The 14,989-nt window shown below is 43.2% G+C and overlaps 1 protein-coding gene across 1 annotated transcript in view; it reads left to right on the top strand.

The window, feature by feature from the left end:
• LOC126100154 (ubiquitin-conjugating enzyme E2 G1-like) overlaps positions 1-14,989 on the top strand; it is a 54,833-nt gene that overhangs the window by 12,420 nt on the left and 27,424 nt on the right. The window contains exon 3 of the mRNA XM_049910696.1: positions 11,179-11,276. Within this exon, the coding sequence (XP_049766653.1) occupies positions 11,179-11,276 (98 nt within the window). The remainder of the gene's footprint in view (positions 1-11,178; positions 11,277-14,989) is intronic.

Here is a 14,989-nt window from a genome sequence, read left to right as displayed (position 1 = left end):
CTACCTTATCAAACGAGTGTTGGGACAGATATGTGTCGACCATTGGTTGCCATGCATCACCTTCCCAAGTCTGGGCAAAGATCAAATGTTTCCACGTACCAGACCCAACAGGTGTCCCTGGTGTTACCATAAATGGCGTGTTATCTACCGATGCAAACACAGTTGCCGAGCACTTTGCTCAAGCCTCTGCTTCAGAGAATTACCCCCCAGCCTTTCGCATACTCAAACAGCGGCTGGAAGGGGACATCCTCTCATTAACTACACGCCACAGTGAATCCTAAAACGCCCAATTTACAGAGTGGGAGCTCCTCAGTGCCCTAGCACATTGCCTTGACACAGCTCCTGGGCCTGATCAGATCGACAGCCAGATGATTAAACATCTCTCATCTGACTACAAGCGACATCTCCTCGTCATCTTCGACCGGATCTGGTGCGATGGTGTCTTTCCATCGCAGTGGGGGAAGAGCACCATCATTCTGGTGCTCAAACCCGATAAAAACCCATTTGATGTGGATAGCCATCGGCCCATCAGCCTCCTCAACATTCTTTGTAAACTGCTGGAACATATGGGATGTCGGCAGTTGGATTGGGTCCTGGAGTCACGTGGTCTACTGGGTCCACATCAGGGCAGCTTTCGTCAGGGTCGCTCTACTACTGATAATCTTGTATCCATAAAGTCTGCCATTCAAGCAGCCTTTCCCAGACGGCAACACCTGGTTGCCGTCTTTCTTGACTTACGTAAAGCATACGACACGACCTGGCAGCACCATATCCTTGCCATATTGTATGAGTGGGGTTTCTGGGGCCCACTGCCAATTTTTATCCGGAACGTCGTGTCGCTCTGTACTTTCCGTGTCCAAGTTGGTGCCTCCCATAGTTCCATCCATACCCAGGAGAATGGAGTCCTGTAGGGCTCTGTATTAAGTGTCTCTCTATTTTTAGTGGCCATTAACGGTCTAGCAGCAGCCGTCGGGCCCTCCATCTCACCTTCTCTGTATGCAGACGACCTTCTCTGTATGCATTTCATACTGCTGCTGGTGTTACTGAGTGATGCCTACAGGGAGCCATCACAAGATGGTCATGGGCTGTAGCACATGGCTTCCAGTTTTCAGCCGCAAAGTCGTGTGTCGTGCACTTCTGTCGGCGTTGTACCATTCATCCGGAACCAGCACTTTACCTTAATGACAATCCACTCACTGTAGTGGAGACATATCGAGTCCTAGGATTGGTTTCGACCCTCAATTGACTTGGCTTCCTCACCTTCCTCAGCTTAAGCAGAAGTGCTGGCAGCACCTCAATGCCCTCCGTTGCCTGAGCAACACCAATTGGGGTGCAGATTGCTCTAAGCTGCTGCAGCTCTACGGAGCCCTTGTCCAATCCCAAATTGACTATGGGAGTGTGGTTTGTGGTTCGGCAGTGCCTTCAGTGTTGCATTTACTCAACCATGTGCACCACTGTGCGGCTAGTCCTTCCATTGCAGATCAGACGTATGCAACTGCTTGCCAGTTACGCAGCACACATTCGTAGTTACCCTGAGCATCCGAATTACTGTCTCTTCCCGCCCGCAGCAGTCCGTCTCCCTTATCGCCAGTGCAGGTCGGGGCTAACAATTAGTTTGCGTGCGGTCCCTTCTCTCCGAACTGGATTCCTTCCCTTCACCACCTCTACTTGCGGTCCGTTCACGTATGCCTCCATGGTGTACTCCTCGGCCGCAGCTTCATCTGGACCTTTCACATAGCCTTAAGGACTCAATCCTGCAGCTCTTTGCTGTAATCCCAGGAAATGAACTTGCTGACAGGCTGGCTGAACAGGCTACATGGAAAACACTTCTGGAGACGTGCATCCCCACAACTGACGTGTGTTCGCTATTACATCACAAGGTTTTTCAGCTTTGGGAGATGGAATGGCAAAATCTCAGTATGCACAACAAACTGCGAGCCATTAAGGGGACCACGAACATATGGAAGTCCTCGATGAGGGTGTCTCAAAGAAACTCTGTGGTTCTGTGCAGGCTCCGCATTGGCCATGCATGGGCGACCCACGGCTATCTCCTGCACCCTGAAGACACACCTCAGTGTCGGTGTGGTGCCCGATTGACAGTGGCCCACATTCTTCTGCTATGTCCTTTTTTGGCTGCCCTGTGACTTCCTCTACGGTTGCTGGACTCATTATCATTGATTTTAGCAGACAACGCCTTGTCGGCTGATTTAGTTTTACGTTTCGTCCGTGAGGGTGGGTTTTATCATTCAATCTGAGTTTTAGTGCCTATCCCTTGTCCCTCGGTGTCCTCCACTCTAGTGCTTTTGGGGTGAAGGTTTTAATGTGTTGGAGGTGACTGGCTTTTCCTTTTTGTTTTCATGCTCAGCCAGCCACTGTAATCGGCTTCCTTGTTTTACTCTTGTAACTGTTTCTTGCATCTCTCTGTTGTTCTCTTGTCCTCTTTTGTTCCTTTCAGTGTTTGTTGCCTTTCCTTTGTTCTAGTGGTCTTTCCTTTCTTTCCGTTTTGTGTTATATGTCTGGTCTATTTTATTCTCACACTTGTGGCATTGTTTTATTAGGGACAAGGGACTGATGACCTCGTAGTTTGGTCTTTTTCCCCCTCTTTTAAACCAACCAACCAACCAACCCTACCAAGTTTTTTTTTCCCCCTCCTCTTGTAGCATTTCATTACACCAAATTGTTATCACCCCACTTATGCCCTGTCTGTTACTTGCTCTGTTGATTCACTCATCCCTCCCCCCTGCAGTGGACCCATGGCCCTTCCTTGCCTGTCGGAAAAAAACAACTACAAAGTCTAAGTAGGTAAAGTTTTTTACCTTTGTCTTGTGACTATTCTTCAGAATTTTGAAGGTTTTTGCTTTTCACTTCTTTAATGCTTTTCCCCGCACATATTTTGCGTTTTAAATTCTGGTCCCCTTTTTGGGTTTGACCTTCACTTTTCCAAATTTTACCGAAGTGCGGGCCATTTGGGGAAGGACTCCTTAGTGTGGTGCGTCACCTCTCCATTGTCTGCTGTTACCTTTTGTACCTACCAATCAAGTGGTCTACCTCTGCATCTGAAATCAACTGCAGTAGACAGTCTGTCATGATGAGGTTGTCATGTATCCTCTCAGTAGCAGCCCCCTGACAACGCAGGGATCGCACTGCAGTGCCTGAGCTGTGACCTTCCTGTGTCAGCCAAGGAGTAGATGCCTGTCCACTTCGGGGTACGGGGACTCAGTGCAAAAGCTACTGTGCCAGGTGGCCTTTCATTGGGGGGGGGGGGGGGGGCACACATGGGGAGAGCCTCAGATTAGGGTGAATGGCGTGGGGGTGGATGATCCTCAGTGAAATAAATCAAACCTCATAGTAGCTGTGCCAACATGGCTGTCTCATCAGTCACGAACAGTGATTTTAATGCTGAAGTTTACAATCCTGCAGCATTTCCATCATTGACCATACCTCAAGACTAGAGGCAGGCAAGGAGAAATCACAGAGGACAGTTCTTGGTTTGTTCTCACACTGACAGTGGCTCTTTCACTTCAACAAAGCCAATGTTTTTCATTAAAAATATTGGAGATTGGTTTGGGGAAGCTGTGGCAGCAGAGAAGATAAGAAATGGATCTTTGCTAATCAAAACCTCTTTTGCCAACCAATCAGTCACTTCAGGCGTGCATAAAGTTAAGAGATATAGCAATCACCATTTCTCCTCACATCAAGCTCAGTGGAATTGAAAGTGTTACTTTCCATCAGGACGTAATGCTACAAACTGATCAGTTTGGCACGGTGTGTGGAGTCTGTTTTGTTTACCACATCCAGAAGGAACCCAAGGATAATAGTGGACAGTGGAGCTTTTGTTCTAGCCTTCACATCAACATTTTACCTGAGAAAGTTAAGATCATGGTTTATAGGTGTGATGTTGGGCCTTACTTTCACCCTCCGGTGAGGTGTTTCAAATGCCAAAGTTTCGAACACATGCCCTTCACTTGTTCTCGTGAGGCTATATGTAGGGCACTTGGACGGGTGTCCCTTGAGGGCAGCCCTTGTGACCAAGCCCCTCAATGCGTCAACTGTCCAGACCCGCACTCTCCTCGTTCACTAAAATTCTGTGTTAAAGAGGGAGAAGAAAATTATAGTATAAAACACTTGATCACCTGTCTTACCAAGAAGCAAGGGAGAAGTTTGAAAGACTTCATGCAACTATTATGGCCTCCAATTTTGCGACTGTTGTCACATTCCACACCTCACACGATGACAAGGTCTCGCACGACATCTCCTGGCCTTGGTTGTATGCCAGGGTGTGCCCCACCATTGGGGGAGGAAACATCAGCTCCCTCATCCCCTGCACTTACAGCACCAGTGTTTCTCACACCATCAGTGCAGCCAGAGATGCCTAGTCATCCTCTGGCATCATCAGTGAGTACACATGTCAAGGTGTGCTCCTCTCAAGACAAGGACCAGCAGCCACAGGCTGCAGGCCAAAGAAAAGTACGGTCATGTTCTCTCCCAGAAGATAAAATGGGGAAATCTTCACAAAAATTGAACTCTGTACGATAAGCTACTTTCTGAGGCTTTGGATGTTCTGCTCCCCAGCCCTGCAGCAGTAGAATCTATGCACACGGACAATGGATCACACAATCAGATGGACCACTATCTGGTAGTGGAGTAATTACATCCAGATTTTCCATTTGCCACTTTCTCAGACCTGACTCAAACAGCTCCTTCAATGGAACTGTAACAACTACTATTCCAATTTGATCAAACTCCACCAATTAATGGCTACTTACTCGGTAATTGGCAGTGATTTAGGAAACAAGATTTACAGCAACACACCTTCCTGCTCCGAAAAACTGTAAACACTGCTGTACCAATCGTGTTAATGTTTGTTTTCAGTGAGCAGGTGCCCCTTACCACTGCACTAGAGGCTGTGGCCATTAGTGTCATACCTGTTTGTATGACAATATGTCCTGTTTATCTACCCCCAGGTGGGCCCTTTCATTGTCACAATATGTTAGTGATCAACAAATTGGTACAAGATACTATTATTCGTGCTTCAGCAGCAAAGCTACACAATTCCTCCAGCTCATCCTGACAACCACCCGTGCCGTGGTGGCCTGAAGATACAGCCACAGCTATCAAGGAATGCCCCCAGGGTACTTAAACACCATAAGCGCCATCCCTGTACAGATAGTTTAATAGCATTCTGCACCTACATCTACATAGAAACTCCGCAAGCCACAATACGGGTGTGTGGGAGGGTACCCCCCAGGCACTTAAATGTGATTTGCAGGAGTATCCATGTAAATGTAGATGTACCCTGTATCACTACTTGCCATTTCCCCTCCTGTTCCAATCGCAAATAGAGCGAGGGAAAATATGTATGAGCCCTAATGTCTTATATTTTATCTTTGAGGTACTTGCGTGCAATGTATGTTGGCGGCAGTAGAATTGTTTGGCAGTCAGCTTCAAATGCCAGTTCTCTAAATTTTTTCAATAGTGTTTCTTGAAAAGAATGTCGCCGTCCCTCCAGGGATTACCATTTGAGTAACACTTGCGTATTGTACGGCCCTACCAGTAACAAATCTAGCAGCCTTCCTCTGAATTGCTTCCATGTCTTCCTTCAATCTGACCTGGTATGTATCCCAAATGCTAGAGAGTACTCAAGAGTAATCGCATCAATGTCCTATATGTGGTGTCCTTTACAAATTAACCACTCTTTCCTAAAATTATCTCAATAAACCAGACTGACCATTTGCCTCTACTGCCATAGTTTTCACATGGTTGTTCCACCTCATTATCACTTTGCAATCTTAAGCTCAGCTGGACATTAGTAATACTGTGTTCGAACATTACAGGTTTGTTCTTCCTACTCATCCTCATTAACTTACATTTTTCAACATTTAGGGCAAGCTGCCATTCATCACACCAACTGGAAATTTTTTAAAGTCATTTTGTCTCTTCCTACAGTCCTCAACACCTTACCATACATGTGGCTTCATCAGCAAACAGCTGCAGATTGCTGCTCACTCTGTTTGCCAAATCCCCCCACCAGGGGCTCACGGTTCTTTCATGAGTTCGTGTGTGGTGCACACAGGGTGCTGAGCTGTTGCAGTCCATTCTTCTTTCTGTGGCTGCATTTCCTTCAACCTGCTCTCCCTCCCTATCCTCGCACCTTCCCTGTTGCCCCTTCCTTTCTCTCTCTCGGTGTTCTGATTTATCTTGACCTGCCTATCCACCTGGTTCCCTATATTGCTTGAAATTTTGTTTCTTCTGCCTGTTCCTTCATTCTTTTTGGCATTTAGGTCCGTGCTTAAGGTTTGACCTCCACGTGTAAATTTTCTGTTTTTAGTTTAGCCGTTCAGGGAAGAACTCCTCCCCTAGCATCTGTGGTGTGGATTCCTCTCCCCTATTCCTTCCCATCTTCCTTTTCCACTGTAGCCCCCTTCCACCCTGCTAGGTCATCAGCATGTGTAGTCATTCTGTGTGTTTGGGCTGTTATGTACCTATCTGGCTGAGCCCCCTGAAAACACAGGGATCACACTACTGATATCTGAGCTGTTCCCTCCCCATGTGTGCCAACAAGTGGTTGCTTGTCTTCTTGGAGCATCAGAACTCCCGCCAACATTTGCTGTGCCAGGCAGCCCTTGCTTTGGCTTGGTGGTACCCATGGGGGAGTCTCAGATTGGAGTGGGTGTATCAGGGCAGATGCTTGGTGCATGAAGCTTATCTAACTGCAAAAATTAGCAATTCTTAAACAGCCACTTTGAATGGTGAAGGATCATTCAGTGCTGCATCATATGACCCAGCAGCCTTACCTTTCCTAGCTACACTGTGGCAGGAGGGCCATGCTCGCCCTCTTGGGATGAAACACTCCCTGCTACCTTGCCTATACTAGGATGGATGGGGACATGTTCACCACCACAAAGCCATGGATAATATTGAGGACAATTTTGGTGAAGTGGAGTCTCTTAGTAAGAGGCAGTCAGGTTCCGTGCTTCTTCTGTCACCCAACCTGCAGCTCTTCGTGCTTGTGATTGTCTTGACTCTTCAAAAGTATCTAAATATGGTTCAGGGAGTGATTTTTCATAGGTACCTCGCCCTGCAAACTGATGAGGAACTCCAGGCTAATCAGGAGTGACGAAGCATTCATTTTGTTAGACGTGTGCAGAAGGGTCGCAAAGACAACCGCACCGATACCAGTGCCTTCATTCTGGCTTGAGTGGTACATCCCACCACCCAGGAGGTGCTTTTGGTGCTTGCATTTTGGGCATGTCTTCCTGCTGTATGGTGGACACTCATTGTGGTGACTGGACACCCACTTCATGACGGAAGCCCCTGTGTTCCACCATCTGTGTGTATCAGTTGTCGTGACCGCCATACTGCTCACTCGCCAGATTGCCCAGCTTGCAAGAGAGAAAAGAAGGTCCAAGAGTAAAAGTCTGGATCACTGTCTTATGCTGAGGGTCACCAAAAATGTCACACTCCATCTAGTGCCAGTATCTTCAACTTTTGTCTGTTACATCCTTTCCTACCTCTTCCTTACCACAGCTCAGTCCCCCTCTCCCCTCCCTCTCCAATTCAGTTCCCACGACCTCCCACCGGGAGCCACTCCCCAGCGAAAGAAGTGCTCTTCTTCAGCATGTACCTGTGATGAGGCTCCTCAGGTGGACCCTCTCCCAGGTGTCTTTCAGGGCGGAGGCCTCCTACAAGTCGGCCATGAGATGCACTGTGTGTGTGTCCCTAGGTCGTCTGCTCTCTTTCACTTCCGGATCTATCAGATGCCTGTACTCCCTCTGTGCCCTGACTTTCTCCACCTCTGAAAATAAGAAGAAACGTAAGTCCCAAGACAAGGCACCCGGGCATCCTCAGAAGTCAATCTCCCCCCCCCCCCCCCCCCTCTCAACCTGAGTATTGACATCTTATTTATGGATGTCACTCCATTGTCGGTGACACCACTGAGTGACATGGCCACCTCCAGGCTTCTTTATGTCCAAACTGGACTCTTTCCACACGATCATCCAGTGGAATTGCAAGAGATACTATAGTCACCCATCGAAAATACGTCTTGTCTCCTCCTACTCTTGTCTTGCTCTTAAAGAAACACTTCTGTGATGACCACTCTCCAACATTTTGTGGTTATCAGGCATTCTGTCGGAACCATGTTAGTGCCAGGGTAGCATCTTCTGTTCGCTCCAATATCATTAGTGACTTGATCCTCCTACGTACCAACCTGGAAGGAATGGTGGTCAGAGTGCAAACGACTCTGGCAATAACTGTTCGCAATGTCTACCTCCCTCCAGGTGGGCTACTTCCTTATGCTGAACTGTCTACCTTAAGACACCTACTCCTGCCCCTGTTTCTTCTCCATGGGGACTTCAGTGCCCAGCATCCCCATGCGGGAAGGCCACTTAATCGCATAGGGGTCTCCTAATTGACTAACTTATTACTGATCTCGATTAGTCTTCAGTGATGGTTCCCCTACTCACTTCAGTGCCGCTCATGGCAACTTTACTGCTATCGATCTCACGATCTCCTCCCCTGCTCACGTGGCTTCCCTGCATTGGTCATCCCATGATGACCTTTGTGGCAGTGACCACTTTCTGGTAATTCTATCATTCCTCTGCTGCCTCCAGGCAGACAGGTCCCCATGTTGGGCATTCCGCAAATCCAATTGGCCTTTATATACACGTGCTGTGTTACACCTCCCTCTCGAATTGCGTTGATGCGGTCATACAAAGCATCTCTGCCTCTATTCTTCATACTGCTGGCACTGCTGTCCCCCTATTCACAGGTCCTCCTCATCGTCGACTGGTACTGTGGTGGACAGAGGATGTAGCAGTTGCTGTTCAGGACTGCCAACAGGCGCTGCAGCGATTTAAGACATTCTTCCCAGACCAACCTCCTCACTTTAAAGCTTCTCTGCGTTAAGGATTATTACCTTATTAAGCAAAGTAAAAAGCAGTGCTGGGAGTGCTGTTTCCTCCCTGAGGATGTATGCCTTTCCATAGCAGGTTTGGTCAAAGCTCCATAGCCTTCTGGGCCACCAGCAACAGTCTGCTGTCCAGACACAGACAACATTTGTGTCCTTTTCCTACCCTGCTACCTCTCTCCGGGAGAAACACATAGTTGAACAGATGCCCCTCTGTTTCACCCTGCACAGTGTGGTGCCCTATAATGAACCATTCACTGAATGGGAATTCTTACAAGCTCTTACCTCTTCACGAGACATGGCCCCAGACCCAGATTCCATCCATAACCAAATGACCAACACTTGGACATTTCCGAGAGTGGTGGGCTCGAACGTAGTTTTCTGATTTATTGACCTTCTTCTATAGATTGTGAAAATCTTCTTTGGTATAACATTAATGCAAGGGTGCTGATGATATAGCTGTTTAGTGCCCTCCACCATAAATAATATGAAGCAGTGGGTGTCAGGTGTGGATAATTTTACTTAGAATCCCCCCCCCCATTCACAAAGTATCGCAATTTGATTTGTGTGTCCATTCATAGAAAACCCATTAGTTATTTTATTTTATTACTATGTGTACTGTCTTGGGAATTATTTAAGACCAATTATAAGTTCCCACCAGGTTGGAAAAATTATAAGCCTTTTTCAATGTGTCTGTACTCTTCTGGTAATTGGAAAGTGACAAATACTAATTGGAAAGTGACAAATACTAACTTTATTGTTCTTTGTAACTTTACTGCTTAACTAATTCATGTCTGTTAAGTATGTGCTTCTCTTAACTTGTGAAAAACTCCAAATCAAAAGCAAACCTGAGTTACAGGCATTTATGTAGATAAGTACTATTTTGCACTTACACACTTGTAAAGCCAGTTATCGGAATATCACTACATTTAAAATTAGATATACAAAAGTTTGTCAGAGAACAAAAATATTTTGTACAAGTTCTTATGTTAAAAGTACCGGCAAACGTGCAAAGTTTCATAAAAATCTGAGATGAGTGACAAGAAGTGTGTAATTGGACATGGAATGACCCTCTTATAACCCCTGTGTTCATAATTTGCTTGTTGCACAACTACTGACTTGATTTTACAAAAGTGCTTACAACTGAAAATTAGTTTAATTTGATGGTTCGAGTTCATACACAATTGCAGAGTTGAGGAATAGAACTCTTTCCTGGAGAGCTTAATTTGTAAAACTTTTTACAAAAGATCATTGCTGAGAAACAAGAGACCATTGCCAACAAAAATATTAGGTCACTATAATATAATACCAGTAATTGCTGCTGATGACATGGTGGTCGGTCAGTACTGTTGGGCCTTCAGGGCCTCTTCAGGAGTAGTTTTTTTTTAAATTGCTGCTTCTGCTTCAGTCCAGAGACTAGTTTGCTCTGTGTAACCACACTAGTCTACCTGTTGCATATTTATTTTTTAATTTTAATTTCTTGTTTCTGAATTTAAATTCCTTTTCCAAATTTCTCCTTGATTTCATCTGCAGCTTGCTCTGTGTGTAGATTGAATTACAGGGGTCAGGGGAGGTTGGAGCTAGAACTCGTCCTCACTTCCTTCTTTGCTACTGCCTTCCTTTCATGTCCTTACTCATAGCTGTTGTCTAATTTCTGTGCAAGTTGTAGATAACCTTTTGCTCCCTGAATTTAAGCCCTGCTATCTTCAGAATGTCAGTCTATTCCAGTGTACAAAAGCTATAAATTTAAGTTTGACTTTCTTCAGGTTATCTTCTAAGATAAATTGTAGGGTCAGTATGGCCTCACATTTTATGTATGTAATACTTAAGAGTCCACACCTGCTTCTAGAAAAACTTTGCCGTTGAAAACCTGTTTTTTAAAATCCTGTCTTATCATTACGCAATCTGACTGAAAAGTTGAATTTCCTCCAGATCATCTTGTATACAACCTCCTTTTAAGATGAGTATATGGCTCTGTCAGCAGACCAACCAGGGAAGCCTGAAGACTCAATTGTTTCACAATTCTTAGAAGCATTTTCAAACACTAAATTGTGTCAAGTGAAATTTTTGCGGGTTCCCATTCTGTTTCCTGCATTCCGTGTTCTATTTTCTTTTCCCAGCGGCAAATTCCAGTACCACATGATAGTTAATTTTCGTCTCATTAAAAGTACTTAAATAGTTCATCTCGTTTATTTTAAAATTAATTTTGACAGTGGTTTGATCTTTTATTCGATTTTTTTCATTAAAAAAATGTATGTTTTGATTTTCAGCGAAGGTGGTTTTTTCAAAGCACACCTTCATTTCCCAAAGGAATATCCACTGCGGCCACCCCGTATGAAATTTATCACAGAAATATGGCATCCAAACAGTGAGTAGCAATTAACATAAATTATATACTATCTTGCATGCCTAGTCATTATTGCTAACAAAATTAAAATACTGGTTTTCAGTTTCTAAAAATTAGTGTTAAATATGCACTCTGAAATCGTGAAAATATTTGCCCTCGGTATTGAAGGTACTTCTTCTGTGTTAGAGCAGTATCAGTGTGCATATTTGGACAATATTGTCTGTATCGTTTTCATATGATATACTGTAATTCTCCCTTGTTATACTTTTCAGTTGATTGACATAAAAAAGTGTTAAATGCAGGAAAGTGTAAAATATAGGAAAACAAATGAAAATAAATTACTTGTACTGTCATTCTCTTTGTGTTGTTCAAAATATGAAATTAAAACAATTTAAATTTTGCCTAATTTTAAAAAATCTGAACTTGTTTTTATTTCTACCTAATAGCAGTTACCTTTACTTACTCTACACAATATACAAAGCATCAAAACAAATCAGTACCACCAGATGCCCTACTAATGTACTGCCTCAAAATGTTGATAGCTTCCATGGCATCTCTGTTGCTTGGCCCAACTGATTCTTGATCATCCTCTTCACCAAGCATCTTTATCTTCCCTTCTTCAAAATGTTTGGTAATAAAGCTGTTTGCACCTCTGAAGTGATGACCGAAGCATCAATGCGGCATACTCTTGAAATGTAGATAATGTGCCTATCACAGAAAAATCTGTAGGCTCTGGCAGATCTTCCAGTGGTTCCAGTTTGTTTTCTGTGAACTTAAATCCTGCTGTCATGAAACAGGAGTAATTAGTCATGTCCATCCCTGCTTTGGCTGCACAATACATAGCATCCAAAAGTGATAGTCATTGATTTTATGTCCATGACATCATGCATAAATACGGCCTTCTGGACAAGCATTTTTTTATATTTCCATTTAAATGAGCGGATAATTCCCAGATCTAATGGTCGAAGCTATCATACAATTGGAACGCAGCAACACTAACTTAATATTTCTGAGATGGAGACTGTCAGGGTGTGCTGGACATCTGTCAAGTAGCAGCATTATTTTCCTATTTTTGCTCTCATTTTAGCATCCAGTGCTTGCATGGTGGATGTGAAGATGGAATTGGTCATCCATGCAGTGCTGTTGGAGTCATAATTAGTCATTCACATTTTTTAAACGTGTTGGCTTTTTGAGTTTACCAATTACCGAAGGTGGTGATTTTTCACATCTGTCAGCATTAAGCTCAATTGAAACAGTTACCCTCAGTTTCCCACTGTGGCATTTATCACCTTTAAGATGTATGATATTACTTGGTAGTGTGTTATAAAAAGACCATTTTCGTCTACATTAAAAATATTTTTAGGACATAATCTTTAAAGATATATTGCAGTTTGTTTTTCCATTGGTTCACAATTCCATTATTAACACTTAAACTTTCACCACACAGCTGGCTGTAGACAATGTTCTGATTAGTTTTAAATAGACTGATCCAACAATTCAGTGCTGTGAAGTTTGTGATAACCCATTTCTGCAACAAACTGAAGCCCCTTTTCTTTCAGTATGTTGCCATCAAGTGGCGTTCTTGACACTCGTGCTAACAAACCACCCCGCAATGAGTTTGGACAAACCATCATATGCTGATGGCCAAATGTATTCACACTTTTTTTGCCATGGAACCAGGCTGCCTCGCTTTTTTGATATAGGTCCTTCAGTAATTGAACTCGCAATCCAAAATGTGAATCTATCCAGTGGAGAATCACCATTCTTTCTTCCACAGAAATACATTTATTTTTCTAATCATGTCACTTGTAGGCACTGATTAAAGTTACCACAGAATGTGATTCGTACCCTAGTGTTTGCTTATTATTTCAGGCATGGTAAAATTTTTTAGAGGTACTGTTATAATTGCAGCTCCCTTTTTACACTCAAAGAAACAGATACTATATGTATAATGTAGAATATAAAATTTACTTACTACCATTAGTGAAAATTTAATGGTGCATTTTGTTTCAGAATTCATAATTAAATATGCAGTAATCATTTCTATTTTTTTAGTGATACGAAGACTTCTTGCCTAGTTAGTTTCATTACACATTGGCACGATTCAGAACTCCTGTCGACTGTCTTCTGTTTCAAATTGTGGCCACGTATACAGTCAGATGGTAATGACTAGAGGCTGGATTATATGCATTTGCATATTTGGCTCCTTTTCACTGGTTATTTTATATTTTACCTAAAAACTAGTGACGATCGGTTTAACATAGATGTATGTGAAGCATTCATTGCAAGCAATATTCCTCTTCACAAACCCTGTCCTCAAAGGCTTCCTGCACAAATATTGCATAATTCAAAATATACTAGATAAACAAACATTGTGTAAAAGTTACATACTGCAATTTATGTAAATGTTCTGGAAGAAATAAGCAATGAACTAGATGGACAGCACTATCTGGATTTCAGTTGACAAAAGTACATACACTTGTGGCCTTTAAATTGCCAATTTAATTATTGGTGCTTTAAAAGAGGAGCCTCCTTCTTATTTAGCAGCCTGCAAAGAACTTGATAAAGTAAGTCATTCTATGATTGCCACACTAGTGAATGGGGGTATTACAAAAATATTTCCGGAATCTTCTGCAGATGAAAGGGTGTTTGTGTTTTAGATGCTGCTCCCTATGTGATCAAAGCAGGAAAAGCCTCAATTTGGTTAATGTGATGTGCTTCGCTCATGGAGTACATAGTCTTGCTCAAGAAATACATTGTGTGTGTGTGTGTGTGAATGTCAATAAACTGAGTTCATCCACAAAGAAAGGGTTTCTAAAATTTCGTGCTGGCATAGAGACCTACAAAGAAAAACTACCAAACGTGCTTTTACCCCCCAAACCAATGGTAACTCTTTGAGGTATGTTGGTCGAAGCTGTGTTTTTCCAATGAAAAATGTAAAATAAATTGCAAATGATACTTTGGCCCAATAGTATTAATTAAAAGTTAATACTGTTCAGAGAAATTCATGATTTTTGTTTTTTTAAATAAAATATTAAGGAGTTTTTGAGTGGGCTCCTTTGTGTGCGATATATCTCAAACTTGGTCCTGCACATATAGATTGTTTCACTGCGACTCACTCGCATCACATCTGCTTGTTACTGACAAATATAGCAAAGAAGGAATAATTTGTGAAGCACGGTATGTGTCCCCATTTTGCAAATTTTTAGAAAATACTCCCAGAAAGGCCCCCTTCTTAACCTCTATCAGAAGTATTCAGAAAATATCAGCATTCTAAGTGTACAGATTTTTCACATGGCCGGCGTTCTTCCTCATGATTCATATGCAGAGGTCAATGTTAAGTATTATGCAAGTGTCAAAGAAAACTTAAAATGTAACACGGAATCACTGGCAGGAAAGTTTTGTGTTAGAGAATAGTACTTCTGTGGGGGCCAATAAAAATGAACGTAAGTGGGTAAACATGAAATGGGGAGTGGGGGATTAAAACAGATGAGTGAATAACACTAGTAATCAACAGGGGAGGAAGGTTTGAGATTGCTTATGGAGTTTGTCCATGTGATTTGATGGACTCGGAAAGGATGTCAGAAAGTTTAAATCTGCGTAGTTCAGGGAAACCATACTGTTCAGATGGTTTTGGCCCTTCCACTCAGAACTTTCATATTCTGATGTGGAGGTTGATGGTGTCACTCGTCATCTGCACAAGCATGCTCAGTATATTTTAATCCTACAGACAC

Source organism: Schistocerca cancellata, chromosome 9, assembly GCF_023864275.1.
Source record: "Schistocerca cancellata isolate TAMUIC-IGC-003103 chromosome 9, iqSchCanc2.1, whole genome shotgun sequence".
NCBI lineage: Eukaryota > Metazoa > Arthropoda > Insecta > Orthoptera > Acrididae > Schistocerca > Schistocerca cancellata.
Note: the sequence above shows the minus strand (reverse complement) of the source record. Positions and strands in the feature narration are given on the sequence as shown.